The 14523-nt window shown below is 44.6% G+C and overlaps 1 protein-coding gene across 3 annotated transcripts in view; it reads right to left on the reverse strand.

Moving 5' to 3' along the window:
* Positions 1–2105: 2105 nt before the first annotated feature.
* Positions 2106–14523, reverse strand: part of LOC146196543 (ATP-binding cassette sub-family C member 5-like) — a 43552-nt gene continuing 31134 nt past the window's right edge. For all 3 annotated transcript variants that reach the window (XM_084598287.1, XM_084598288.1, XM_084598286.1), the window contains exons 24-30: positions 10317–10406; positions 9728–9917; positions 8220–8379; positions 7348–7426; positions 6367–6480; positions 5177–5341; positions 2106–3601 (exon numbers count right to left, since the gene is read on the reverse strand). In XM_084598287.1, the coding sequence (XP_084454413.1) occupies positions 3491–3601; positions 5177–5341; positions 6367–6480; positions 7348–7426; positions 8220–8379; positions 9728–9917; positions 10317–10406 (909 nt within the window). In that variant the 3' untranslated portion in view covers positions 2106–3490. The remainder of the gene's footprint in view (positions 3602–5176; positions 5342–6366; positions 6481–7347; positions 7427–8219; positions 8380–9727; positions 9918–10316; positions 10407–14523) is intronic.

Consider the following 14523-nt stretch of genomic DNA (forward strand, 5'->3'; position numbering starts at 1 on the left):
AAAACCTGGGCCAGGGGGCGCTGCGCCGCTCTGTGCGTCAGCGCCCTCCATGGAGATCCCGTCAAAACCTACGCGCAGTGAGGCCGCGTCGTCTGCTCCCCGCCACATAGAAAAGCATGCTGTCGTCTGCTCCGCGCTGCTCTCCAGCACGTGTTTGTGCGCAAGCGCTCGGTTGTTTCTCTGCTCCTCCGGCCGCATTCTGGCCGCCGTCGCGCAAGAAAAAAAAATCTGGAATGAAAAAGTGACGGCGCGCTTTTTCGCAAAACTCGTGAAAGTGTTTTTCTCTCTGGAATGAAAAAGTGACGGCGCGCTTTTTCGCAAAACTCGTGAAAGTGTTTTTCTCTCTTTCGTGTTGAAACAATGGTTGCCGGGTTTTTTTTTTTTTTTTTTAGGTATCTCGTACTGCTCGTATCTCGCACCTCTGTAACTGGCGGTGCCGCAGCAGCCATACCAACCAAGTCGGCCTCAAGAAACAGATATGTCATTAATGCCATCACTCGGCGCTTATAAAGGGAAAACACATACGTTAATCGTCCTATCCTCATACGCGATCCTGCTTCGGGAGCTCAAAACTGCGCATTTGCTAGAGGAGATAACTGAACTAGGGATTGCACAGCGTAGCTGTGGAATTAAGAAGACGAAGGTTTACTTGGAGAGATGTCCCCGCCTGCATGAAAAGTCGTCAGGCATTTCCTCGCTCTTCGTCTCACGGAGAGAGGAAACTGCCGAAAGAATGGCATGCCTCGGCTTCTCGTCAGTGATCCAGGTCGTTAAGAAACTTCTCATCGTTAAAGGTAGATAAGTGATTGATTTCGTATGGCAGCGCCACAGCAGCGAACTCCCCCTGACCGCTGTCAGCAGGAACCAAAGGGTAAGGCGGCATGCTTTGTGCCTTTGTAGGGAACGCGTCCTAAACGCGCCGAAAGCAGGCACCACGGCGCCGGCAGCATCGCATAAAACGTCTGTCCCCAAAGAGTTGAATAGGCCCCTTTCAAGTGAGCAGTCACAAATGGAAAGGAAGCTCCCCAACCAGCGCCCGGAGCACTCGTCGCTGTGTACACGCAACGAGAAGGCTGGACCCTTCATTCTCTGAACATGGAAGAGACATCAAGAGGTGCCGCCTCAAGTCCTTCAAAATACCTGTCGCTTGCCTCTGCCTTCGAGTACCGAATTCGCGTTCTTTTTTTTTTTTTTTGTCTGAGCTTGCCAACAAGCGCTATTTGAAAACAATGTCCGCGGCGATCAATTAATCATAATTTCTCACTTTCGAAAGCACCGATAAAAAGCGTGCCTCCAGCCAGCCTCTATGTCAGCCGGGGCACAGAAAAAAGTAAAAACAAGAAACACCACTGGCAAAGAGCGCCGGCTTTGCGCGCACAGACGCATGACCATCCCCCCTCGTCCTCACTCTCCTTCTCCCGCTCCGCTTGCACGTGCGGCTGCCTCTAGCACGCGCTCCCGAGCGAGCGGGCTGCGCAGACTCCGCAGACAGCAGCGCGAATGCGCGTAGGTTTTGTAGTTCCTCTCCGCTCCGATGGAAACCGAGCGCTGGCGTCGCGGAGCGAACTCCAGCTTTGGTTCCCTATATTGAAATATTTTTCAAATTTTGCAAACTCTTTCAATGCAGGAGAAACTGCAGGCCAAAATACGAGCAATTTGGAAATCCATTTTTGAATAATAGCTTGTAGTGTAAAGCAATTGCTGAAAAGCCACTTTTTAGAATTAAATTCAAGTGCACAAAATAAAATATTCCAATTACATACAGAAAACTTGTTGCTAGGCTAGTTGGCGACACATTCTTAAAATAAAAAGGTAGTGAAATACATACAGTAAGCAATGAAGTTGTTCAAGTTGCCTAAGTTTCTTGTGCATTAGGTAATTGCTTGGTTAAAGTTAACTGGGACACACTTACGTACAGTACGCTGTTGTAGACCTCGGTCTAGCATATACAGGCCCGTTTGCTACACTCTTATTTCTAGAGAGCAAGTCAAGGTGCTGGTTGCCTTATGTCCTGAATGTCCATTCATTGCCAGTTTTCAACATAGTACATATATAGGTTCCATGGAGTGGTGGTATTGTCATGTACAAAAACCAACTATAACAGCTCAAGTATAACAGACCTTTATTCTTCTCAGAGACACTGAGAAACAACAGCAGATCTTATATGAAAAGGTGAAATAAGCTTTTGTATACAATGATATGTAAGCTGAATAAATAGAATGTGTTGCACTAAAAATATGTTTCACGTATAACAATATCACAAAATGTGAGACTAACTGCACCTTCGTCCATTGCATCTCCGTTAGATAGAACGATGCAGCATCATTCAGATGAAAGACATTGAACAAACACTCCATAAACACCCAGATGCTGTTGCATGCAGGCTTAGTCTCACACTAATACTGATACACACAAAAAGAATGTCACCGGCTTTCCACTAAGCTACAAAATTCTTCGGGTAAATAGTACTCAGCCCTAGCTGTGAACATAAAAATTCTTAAAAATACCCGCCAATGGCATGAAGATAGGAACAATAGAAAGAAGACTATTACACAGCAACAGAAAGAAGATAATTCAGTTAACATTATCGCTTTTTCTCCACGCAGCTCCTCTAAGGCTGGCATATGCATAGACTGCATTATTTAAAAACACCGGTCTCTATTCGTGAAGGCACACACATGAGGTTTTCATTCTATGAACAGTCCGCATCTAAAGCACAGTGTGATGCATTAGGATGGCTTTCAATTTAGGTGAAGACTCCTTGACCTTGTGAGGTCAGCAAGAGTGACTTTATATAAGGCACACCATTGTTGACAGCAGCAAGCAAACAGCAAGTGTCAACAGCCGTGCAAAAAATTAAGGCAGAATTCAAATAAGTCCACTCCAAATAAGTAATTCAAAGGCAGTGCGGTGTCAATGGCAGTTGTGCAATATGCAGATGAGAGCCTCTAATAACGCTTAGCAGGTATGGCCGCAGCTGTTGCAGGTCCTTGAAAGCAACAGTAGGCAGCCAGAGATCACGATACAGAAAGTAAACGTGCCCCTACAGCGAACCAGTCTTGTCATATGTGTATGCAACATGAATAATCTGCAACAAACCGCAATGTACTGGCCAAGCTCAATGCAGACTGCACATAAAAATGCTTGTGAAATGCAATTGACAGATGCCAATGAAATGTATGCACAGCCTGCATTTTGTCAACATGATACACGAAGCCAAGGTCTCCTGTAAGATTCTGGTGGCACAAACATTCAAATGAGGGCAAGCACATGCCTCACCTAAGTCACGGGTGGCTGCTCTAGACAGACAAGAGGGATTTGTAAAATAGTCTGGTAGTCTTGAAAACTTAAGACTTATCATCAGTGAGGAAAAAAAATGCAAAAGTCAGATCCCACAGTTAAAAAAAACCTTGTCCAAAACTGGTGAAGTCTTGTCTACACATAGGAACCCTCTTCCAGCGAGAGCAGGACAGCAGCAACCCTCTATAAATCACTGCTCTCCTTCCTTTGTGGGTGCCTGAAAGCCAGTTGCCTTCAGCATTGACGAAAATGCAGAGTTTGGGTCATTTGCAAGAGTGAAGGGGCTGTCCATTTCAAGAACCTAGAAAGAAACAAGCCATCAAAGCTAACTCATGCCTGACAAACAGAACAGGAGTCTAATTGCATTCCAATGATTACAACACAGAAACTGCCGCAAATAAACCGGCTAGCCCTGCTCCTACTGGTCGATTCTGACTGGCAGGTCTGCGACCAAAAGGAGTGGGGACTGACCGACAGGTTAGTGACAATTTTTATGATGTGATCAGAGCATAATTCGGCCCCAGCTGTCTATGTGGATAAAACAAACACTGCTATGTCATGTTTCCAAAATTTCACTGGTGTTTCCTTATAATTTATAGGTTTTTGGTCACCTGAAACAATGCTTCTGCACAGGAAAGAACTGCTTATGGCCGAATGGATGGCTAAATTCAAAACATGATCAAAATAAATTCATGGCATTTGATTCACAATAATGTAGCACATATCTAATACAGTAAAGCACAGGAACAGATTAACCTTTTCCTGCTATTAATGCAGTTTATGATAGCAACAACAGTAAACACATGTCAAAAGCTATTCAATATGTGCATGACATCCGCTACATTTGCAAGAGGAAGGATTCAAAAATGCCTTCTGTACAAACAACTTTTCACTCGCAAGATGCTCGCTGGCAAAGTCACCACTCACTCACCACTGTAGATCAGCATTCAACATAATCTTTATGTCCACTGCCAGACCCCTCCACACTTTCTTTATTAATTTAAACAGCGTGAACACGAAGACAAAGGACAAGATAAAAGAAAGCCACAGTACAAGCGCTGACTCCACACTTGAATAATTACTCACTGCCGGGACAGGATGAATATTTGTTTAACTAGGAAGTTTCTGTTTTCCTTTGTAGCCATATGGCTGCACTGCGGTGGATGTCCAATAGTAATTACTCCCTTACAACAAATCTACTCCACCTTACTTGCATAAAAGCAAATTTGGTCTAAACTTGCTTTCAACATTTTCAATTGGAATGTCCTTTCGCAAAAATAGTTATTACATCTGCCCAAAGCACATCAGCACACTAAATCACTGCAAATGCTCTTTATATGGACGTGGAACACCCTGAGAACACGATGCTCGAAGGTGCACCCATTACCACCAATGATGTACTACATACAGCATCCAAAGGTAACCTACTGTTTAAGAAAAGTCATGCTGAGAAGACAAACCAGGGGAACTGGTTTGGTTTGGTTCATCAGATTTAACTTCTCAAAGCTACTCAGACTATGAGGGACAACATAGTGGAAGGTTCCCGATAATTTGAACCTTCAGCCCAAACGAAAACAACCTGCTTATATGGCGGTATTTTACTGAAGAAAAAGAAGGAAAACAGACTCCAATTTTCAACTTCTGAAGGGGCTACATATAAAGATCAGCTCAAGGTAATAGAAGAGCTGCTTCTCTAGCCAAGCTAGAAAGGTACATGCTTAACTAACACCGGGATCAACCTCAGAGTCCCGAGCCTCACAAAGTTGCCACTAATTTATTCACATCAGGCAAACCTTACCAGTAAACTGTTCTCAAGTTACTCAATAAGGCATGCTGAAATCGAATTCAGAAAGCTGTTCATAGCATGCGTGCTCACCTGTCCAGCATCCAACACCAGAACCATATCACAGCTAAGGACAGTGTTCAACCTGTGTGCAATGGTCAGAACGGTGCAATCCGCAAAGGTCTCTTGCACTGTCTGCTGGATCAACCGGTCTGTCTCAGCATCCACAGATGCAGTGGCTTCGTCCAGGACCAGAACCTGCACGCAGCAGCAGGAGCAGAAATGAAGAAATTAGCGATACGAGACACTGGTGAATGGCATAGTTGCCCTACTGGCTTTATTTAAAGCAAAGCCAGACATATTTAACCAAGCATTGCAGCCACACTCAAGTTCTAAGCATACACAAATAAGACCGGGTGCTTCATGAATGAAATGTGCCATTACAGGCTAGCATTCTGAGCTAGGAGGTTTGCTCAGTCCATGCCTGTGGTGTCGTCCCTAAACCACCTCCTTTGATGGTTGCTCACGAGAAGGAGATGAAGGGTTAGTTGGTATAGCATGGCAAGACAGCATGAGGAACGACAGCAAAAAGAAAAAAAAGGTACATAGAAGACACACATGGGTGCTGACTATCAATTGAAATTCAAGTGCTACGTTGGCACATGAGCAACTAGGCTAACACGTACCACAAATGAAATTTATTTTGGAGGGCAGTCAGTATTTAGTAAAGAAAAGAGGGTAGTACACCGTAAAAGGCTGCTTGGCTGTTGGAATACATTGCAAGCATTTGTATAAAACCATGCAAAGAAGATACAATAAAATCTAAAAGCTATGAGGCGTAAGAGGCCAAAGTGCGAACTACCAAAGCACAGGAAACCCGAAGGACATAAATGAAGGTGCCAAAAGGCTAGAAAATAAGAAAGCAACAAAATATGTTGCAGTACACATCTTGGCCAAATTTAAAACATCACATGGCGAACAAAAGCAATCGGAACAGAGTTTTCGTCACGCCGAGGAACTTCAACTCTTTTGGGGGACGGGCAGAGAGGCTGAGTGCTAACACGCTGGTCTTTTGCATTACAAATATTGAGGGCTTCGAATAGTTCCTTGCATCTACAACAATTTGTCATGTTGCTTTTCCTTCAAGATTATATCAGGCATGTAGTGTCCACTGTTCCGTACAAGCTGTTTCACAGATCAGCCTCTCAAAGGCCATCATCGATACCAGAAAGCTGAAGTTATGTCACACATGGTTATTACGCATGAGTGAACAATGTGCTTGCCTTGTTGTGACGCAGCAGAGCTCTAGCCAAACACAGGAGCTGTCGTTCGCCGACAGAGAAGTTGTCCCCATTTTTCTCTACGGCACATTCAAGTTGCTTGTCCTCTTTCTGAATCTAGACAAGAAAAGATATAGGATGCAATAAGTGAGTCCCCCCATGAGATTAAGGTAACAAATGAGAACAGAAGAATCCTTTACAGAGGCTGAAGTAGCGTCAGGAATTGTAGGCAAGAGTTGACTGCAACTCAGCAAAAAAAACAAAAAAAAACGCAGAGCAAGTATGTAGCATGTGCAAGCTGTAACAGTGAAAGTATAAAATACTCAAAAAGAAGTAAAACACAAAGTTACATTCTCATAGACACTTTGAAATATATACAGCTGCCACAACTCTGCAATACAAAAGCATAAAAGCATGAAAAATAAGAAAAAAAAACCTTCCATCACATACATATAGCTGGCAGCCCTAAACAGATTCTCGTCAGTCACATTGCTGTTATTTTTGTAATGGCTAAAAGTAAGCTTTGTGCATAAGTGCACAAATGCCAAAAGCAGTTTTGTTTGCATTTATGGATCTCATAAAGAGTTACTGTAGGTTACATGAAAAGCCCTATGTATGCATACACACACATATCACTACTTGAATTAAAAGTAAAAACGAGGTTTATTCACTACTACTAACACTTCCTGATGCAAAGCAAAATGTCTTGCCGAGACACAGCACGGCAGTTTCAATGATGGGGCAAATTTTGCTTCCTCCTATCCCAGTTAATGCAATGCAGGTCTGAAAAGAGTGGTGTAACCTAGCACAGACACCATGCGAAAACAGGCTAAGCTATGAGAGCAACATCTACCTCCATGTAGATGGGTGAAAAAGTAAACAAGCGCACAAAACTAGAAAAGAATAATTTCTGGAAGAAAATTTCCTAGAACAAAGCCTTTTCAAGAGCCTATCACAGCAAAGCAAGACAAGCACGGAGCCTACCTTTGACTTCAAATGTGCTCTCGCTAAGGCGTCCCAAAGTTCTTCATCTGTGTTTTTATTTGTGGGGTCCAGGTTGTATCTGCGTGACGAACACAACATACCATTTTAAATGTTTTCGCAGGTGCAACGGCCCCAACCTTCAACAGCAAAGCAATACATACTTTCTTAAGGGCAGCTGTATATTATTCTTCATGCACACAATATCTTGCTCCATAAAATTGACGGGTGATTCAGCATGCTTAGGTCAAATACAAATTAGGTTTACTAGTGCTTTGGCCATCACTTCAGTTTCAGGTCACACACACTCATTAGCATGCAGTCATAATCTACCACGCCATGAGAAAGACCGCTCAACATAAATTCCCGCTTTCACCGAGCTGTACAAACTTGCCTGCATGGCTTAAGAGTAGCGTGTCTAATTCTGGATCCAAGGGTCCCAAGTGGGCTCAATTCTAAGCTCAAAAGTGCTCCCCAAATTTGCCATGACATGTGATCTTATCATGTCACACAAACCATCTACACAAGATATAAGACTTGAGTGCATTACATGAGCGTGGCTACTGCATGAGCTTGAGGCTTCAGACATTACACAATAGCTGAGTGGAACCTTTAGTGGAACAAGCACACTAAAGGTGAGACATCTGCGCAAACGATAAAGCCTAGATGTGGCAGAGTAAGAAGCGTCATAAAAACAGCCGTAGCTAGGTTGCTTTGAACATGATAATAATCCTACAAAGCTCAGTTTACGTGCTTTGTGAAAACCCTGAGTTATTTCAATGCTACAGGCACCATTCAAAGTATCTCTACAAGCATCATTTGCAGCCAATAGGGCAATCGCATATCGAGCTGCAGTGCAAAGAAGGTGTACGCACCTGACGGTGCCTTGGAAGAGCACAGGGTCCTGTGGAATTACAGCCACTGCAGAGCGCAGTTCGTGCAGCCCCAGGGTGCTGACATTTACACCGTCCAGCAGAATACGTCCAGACTCTAGTTCCTTCAGTCGCATGAGTGACACCAGAATGGAGGACTTGCCTGCAAGAAGACAAATGGAAAAGAAAATGGGGTCTTGCTTCAGCATATTGTAGGAATTTTAAGATCATTTGCTGCCCTCACTTGCATTAACTTAAACTTTCAATGCACTTCAATCAATAAAAAAGACCAGCACAGGAGAAGTGACATGAAATGCCACAGCTCCCGCCCCCATAACAGAACTCACAAAAAATTTCATAAAAAGTCTGCAAGGCATTTTTTATAGCACAGCCCTTCAGTACCTATTCGTGGGTTAAACGGTATAACCGTCCAGGCAAAGGAGAAGCATTCCAGAGGATGAAAAAGTGAGCGCGGAGGATAAAAGTATGGCGACAGTGAGAAGCGCGAGGGGAAAAGTGACCGAACAGAGGCATGCTGCCAATGACAAGGCCAAACACTGACACCGTTTAGAAGTGCACATTCCAAATGCAGTTCCTTTGAAGCTGTGGTTCAAACACCTTACTGTTTGGTTCGGGCTATGAGAGATGCCGTAGTGGAGAGCTCCGGAAATTTCAACCACCTGGTGCACTAACATTGCACAGCACATGGGCACCTTGCCTTTCGCCTCCCCCAAAAAGCGGCCTGATCTAATTCCTCTCCAATTAAGAGTTTGGTTTGGTTGGTGGGGTTTAACGTCTCAAAGCAACTCAGGCTATGAGAGACGCCGTAGTGGAAGACTTCGGAAATTTCAACGACCTGGGGTTCTTTAACGTGCACTGACATCGCACAGCACATGGGCGCCTTGCTTTTCGCCTCCACCGAAAAGCGGCCGCCGAGGGCGGGATTCAATCCCGCATTCTTGGGAAAAGTAGTCGAGCGCCGTAACCACTGTGCCAACCCGGCGGGGTCCAATTAAGAGTGCAGCACCTTGTAAAAGTAGATTATGTCAGGACTGAAAATGTTCTGAAAATTATTGCTGTTTACTAGAAAAAGAAGTAACTACATTCTACTTTAATGGTTATGACTTCTATATTACACAGATGATGTCATGGTGTTTTTTTTTCGCCTCACATAAATGGGATCCTTTTAACAGTGGCATGGCTCTATGGCTGCAACAGACTGTCTGCACTCTCAGATGCCATGAGGCCAGCAGTACGGTAGATAAATCAAGCCCTTTTCAACAAAAATACATGCAATGCTTCCCCAAGAGCTTCTCTCATGATGCCTTGCATCACAAACAACTGTCACATCTACTGCCAGTTATGCCAATCAGCGCATGATTGGCCGAAGTGTCACAGCTGAAGTGTGGGCCTGATACAAAAACCAGAGATTTTAATGTACACCTAATTCAGGAGTGCTTTACAAATAACGCACAAAAAAGTACAAATAACTAAATGCAATAACCGCTTACCGGCTCCAGTACGGCCAACGATGCCCACTTTCTGGCCGGCCTGCACGTGGAAGCTGATGCCGCGCAAGACCAAAGGCAGCCCTTCGCGGTAGCGCAAGGACACTTGCTCAAAACGCAGGTCTCCCTCGCTTGGCCAGCCCGTGAGGTCTACACCAGCATCAACATGCCTGGGGGCCTCTTCCTTCAGATCCTGCATTGGTGGGGACAGGGGTCAGCACTGCTCCAATTCACTGGCCTAGAAAGAGTGCTTAGGCACTGACAGCAACGTCACGCGGACAAGACTAAAAAAAGGAAAAGTGGAAGCTTAAAGTGACCCTGACAGAGAAACTGCTATGGCAGAGAGCTACAACTGTGGGACATTGATTTGGACCAGTGGCATGGACTGTGGCATAAAGACCGGAGAAACTAGAGGTCTAGGCGAGAGTTTTAAAGGCTAACCCTATTTCCTCAACAGTACCAAAGACTGAGCATTTTGCTCACAAAAACTGCAAAAACAATCATAATCAGTAAATGCAAGCGGAGAGAAACGCACACTTTATACTTTGACCGAGGCAACATGAAAAAGATTGTTTGGCTGTAAATCACTCACCTCGCAGTACTCCCGGATTCTTTCCATTGAAGTAAGCCTGGCTGACAGCTCAGACTTCAGCCTCATAATGAAAGGTATAAATGTGCACACCTGAAAAGCCAAAAAAGAAGACGCAGCGAAGGCTATGAACATAACTCTTCTAAAAGAAACAATGTTTATGTTACCTTTTAGGGACACCAAATTCACTACCACAGGAATTACCGGTGTGCATCATAAGTACTTCATAACTTGTGATGAAGGGCTAGCAACAACACAATTGACTTCTTAGAAGCCAACAACAAAAAAAGGGGGACAAAACCCGAACTTCTAGGTTGGTTTGTGGGGTTTAACGTCCCAAAGCGACTAAGGCTATGAGAGACGCCGTAGTGGAGGACTCCGGAAATTTCGACCACCTGGGGTTCTTTAACGTGCACTGACATCGCACAGCACACGGACGCCACTCCGTTTCGCCTCCATCGAAACGCAGCCACCGAGGTCAGGTTCGAACCCGGGTACTCCGGCACAGTAGTCGGGCGTCTTACCACTGCACCACCCCGGCGGGTAAAAACCCGAACTTCTATATTGTCCACACAAACTGCTGTATAGTAAGCAACTTCCATTGCAGCTGCTTTCAATGATGTCTGTAGACCTTGCGCCATGTTGGAGGATTGCGATCGCGGGATTACCTGCTACGGAATGTATCAACAGCTTTCTTGGTTTGGCAATCATTTTATTTAATTGTTCAAAAGATAAATAATGACTAACAAGTGATCCGTGGACCTTTCTGTATTGTCCACGTTTCTGATTGGCTTTGCAGGTACCTATTATGCGTCGAAAACGCAATCGAAGAGGCACCGCAGCAGCGAAGAAATTCACAATGGTTTCAGACGTTGATGACGAGGAAGTGCACTGGAGCAAGAATATTCTTTTCGTTTTGAAATGTCAGACGCACTGCTCTTCAATCATTGACCTCTATTTGTTTTCTTTTTGCGTAGCCGACCATATTGTGGGGGTTAAGGGGGTAACTCCGCGCCCCCATTGCGCGGATGACACATATATTGTAATCACACACTCGATTACAAGTGCACCTTGGCGAAACTTGCCGATTGCTAGAGTGTTTAAGGCTGACCAAAAACCCTGTGCTGCTGAGCCAAAAGACACAAGCTCTATCTCGGCTGAAGCGGCTGTTTTTCTTATGGAAGTGAAAAACTAAAACACCCGTGTGTCGAGATTTCAGTGCACTTTAAAGATTCCCAGGTGCTCGAAATTACTCTGCAGCCCTCTACTACTGCGCGCTTCACATCCCTGGTGTAGCTTGGTCGTGCTAAAAAATGCCTAATTTGCACTGTTGCTCGCATTTCGGTGCAACGATAGCAGGTGATCGGAAAACTGGCAGCCTAAGCATGACTGCCAATGCTGCACTGTGGGTGCACACCATCACTTGGACAGTTCTGCATGAAAGATTATATCTTCGTAAAATACGTGAAGAGCGAACAGCCTTCCACGAGCGGTTAATGACTGATTTACGCAGCCTACTGCGTGCGCCGGCTAACTGAAGGTCTGCATCGGATCCGTTCGCCTGTGACAATTTGCAAACAGAAAAATGTGCGAGACTTGTATAAAATCGAACTAAGTGTTAAGAATAAAAAAGAACGGGCACATGAAGCCAAAGCGCCAGGCGCAAAACTAGTCCTGCATGAGAAACTACTAGCTGACTGACGCACTGAGCAGTAACAACTAGAAGACCACGGAGTGCTTCTTGCCAAATTACAAGATAAGCAAACAGCTCACTTTTGGGCTTTCTTCTATGATCGAACATCTGCAATTAAATTATTACTTCTCGAAGTGAACTCAATATCTGCTATCGGCTTTCTCGCTGACCTCCTATCGTGATCCCAGCAAGAAAAAAACTACTGGGGCACTTAAGCCTCCTTACGTGTTGCTAATGAGTATTATTAAGTTATACTGTTTTGCTTCCGTTGCATTTTTTTAACCGAGGTAGTAATGGTTAGCTCAGTTAATGCGCGGTTTTATCAATTTGACATAATTTTTTTGTGGTTTACCATTCGATTTTGAGTTATATCTGTCGAGGCCTTTTTAACGATATATAACTATGTTGCAGCCTAAAGTTAACCACAATATTATTAATACCATTTACCTAATTAGTGGTTATGAACTAATAACTGCAACTAGTGTAATACAGCCGTACTCGATATAAGCTATCCAGCAATATAACGATGCTTTAGCGTAACTTACAACGTAGATATAATTAAATTAACAATTAACAAGTATGCAATTGGTTCAGCGCAGTTGTACTCAACATAAGCTATCCAATAATATGACTTATTAATGTAGAATAAAACTAATCTTAATCCCTATTAACTAATTAATGACAGTTAATTGAGAGTGAAAATTAGTAAAGGGCAATTATACTCAACAAACAATACAACGCAATAACACGTGTTACTATTATCCAGCTACACAGCCATTGCAGATGCATTCTGTTTACACACCTTCCATACACAGTGCACGTGAGCCAAGTAATGCTGCGCATTAATAAAAATCTACGAAGCTGGCACCCTCACTTTGTTTGCCTGCTTATCCATAGCTCCTTTTTGTGTGCATCAAGAGCCGCAGCCATACAGTCTAGCCCGGTTGTAACAAAGTCGGCGGGAATTGGAAATCACTTCGCTATAGCCACTATTTCATTGTATCTAGACTTTGAATAAAAAAAAAAATAATTTGAGCAAATTTTTGATCGTCGCTGGATGAAGTGGTCCAGCGTTCCCTGAACACGTTTTGCAAGTGCGGTCTTCAGGATCGCGGCCTCCATATCGTCCAACTGAAAACCGAAGTTCTGCTCTGAACTCCCGAGGTACATCCGTAGTGTGTCAACAGCTGCAATGGCCGCTGAGGGGGTCATCAGCTTAGTGGCGCAACCAGCGTCGTCGCAGTCACTCTCGGAGGTGCTATCCATCCCTTCCATTACGTACCTGGCAACTTTGTCAATCGTGATGTCTTCCTTGGCAACAAGTTCGTCATCCGTGGAAATGAAGTCCATGTGGGACAGACCTGGAGGCACAAGGTCCAACTTGTTAGCGGACTCCCATAGCTGTTCCAAGCAGGCTGTCATGGTGGCACCATCAGCTGTTGCAGCGACGTCAACTGCAGCAGTTTCGTCCTAAGCAGGCGCCATGTCTGCGCTACTGCTTCGGAAGAAGCGAGCTTTCTTAAAGCAGTGAGCGATAATCAGGTAGCCAGGTCTTCACATCCCTCCAGGCTTCACTTACAAGATGGCTTTCCCCACAGGGACCTTCATCTCGGTCATGTTGAAGGTGCTCGATCACTCGGCGTCGGTAGTGGACCTTGAAGTTAGCGATAACCCCCTGGTCCATAGGTTGCAGCTTGGCAACTTGGCGAAGCCCAATTTCTTAGCCTTCACTAGCATGATTGGTCCACTGAGGGGGATGTTCTTTGATCGACATAGATGGCGCACTGGATCCTCTTTCGGTCCCCGCTGTCAACGTTGTCGTAGAGAACAGCGTTGATCTTTCTGCCGTTCTTGATTATCGTTGAGAGTGTGGACTGTGCGATTTCATACTTCGTGCGATAATCACTATTCATGTTTCGGCGCACTTAGTCCAGAATGGCACGCTTCGTCTTCAGTGACAACACTTTCTCTTGCCCATTGAGGTGCTGGGTCAAGCAAAACTCAACATTGCCGGGAAATCAAAGAGTCAGGTCCGAGAAAAAGGATAACTGAGTAGGTCCATTGTCTAAAAATTGTCCAAGCAAAGTCAGGGGTCACCGGATATCAAAGGTAAGAAGTGGAACAAGGCAGGAAGGCGTAACGGCATCAGCAAGAGAAGTGTATACAAAGATCCACGAAAGCGGAGGAAACATCTTCACTCCCGCGACGATTTATCCCCGACTCTCTCTCTCCTGGGTTCAGAACCGAGTGAAGAGAAATTCAAGAACCGCGATTCGCCAAGTTGACTGCTGCTCCGAGACGTCATCGAAAATTGCCTCTTATTTTCTTCCTTTTTTTTTACCTCCCGCGCAACCAGCTCAACAACACGACGAGACACCGCATCACGAAGATATGCCAAGCGCTGCAGTGAAGCAAACTTTCACTTCGCAAAAGTGCAGACGACGCTGCTAATGCGACCGTCAGCCAAATTTTGTCCTTATTTTCACACAAAAATTTTCCGGAAGGCATAAAAGCTCG

This window comes from Amblyomma maculatum, chromosome 3, assembly GCF_055883805.1.
Source record: "Amblyomma maculatum isolate TAMU_Amacu chromosome 3, ASM5588380v1, whole genome shotgun sequence".
NCBI classification, from domain to species: domain Eukaryota; kingdom Metazoa; phylum Arthropoda; class Arachnida; order Ixodida; family Ixodidae; genus Amblyomma; species Amblyomma maculatum.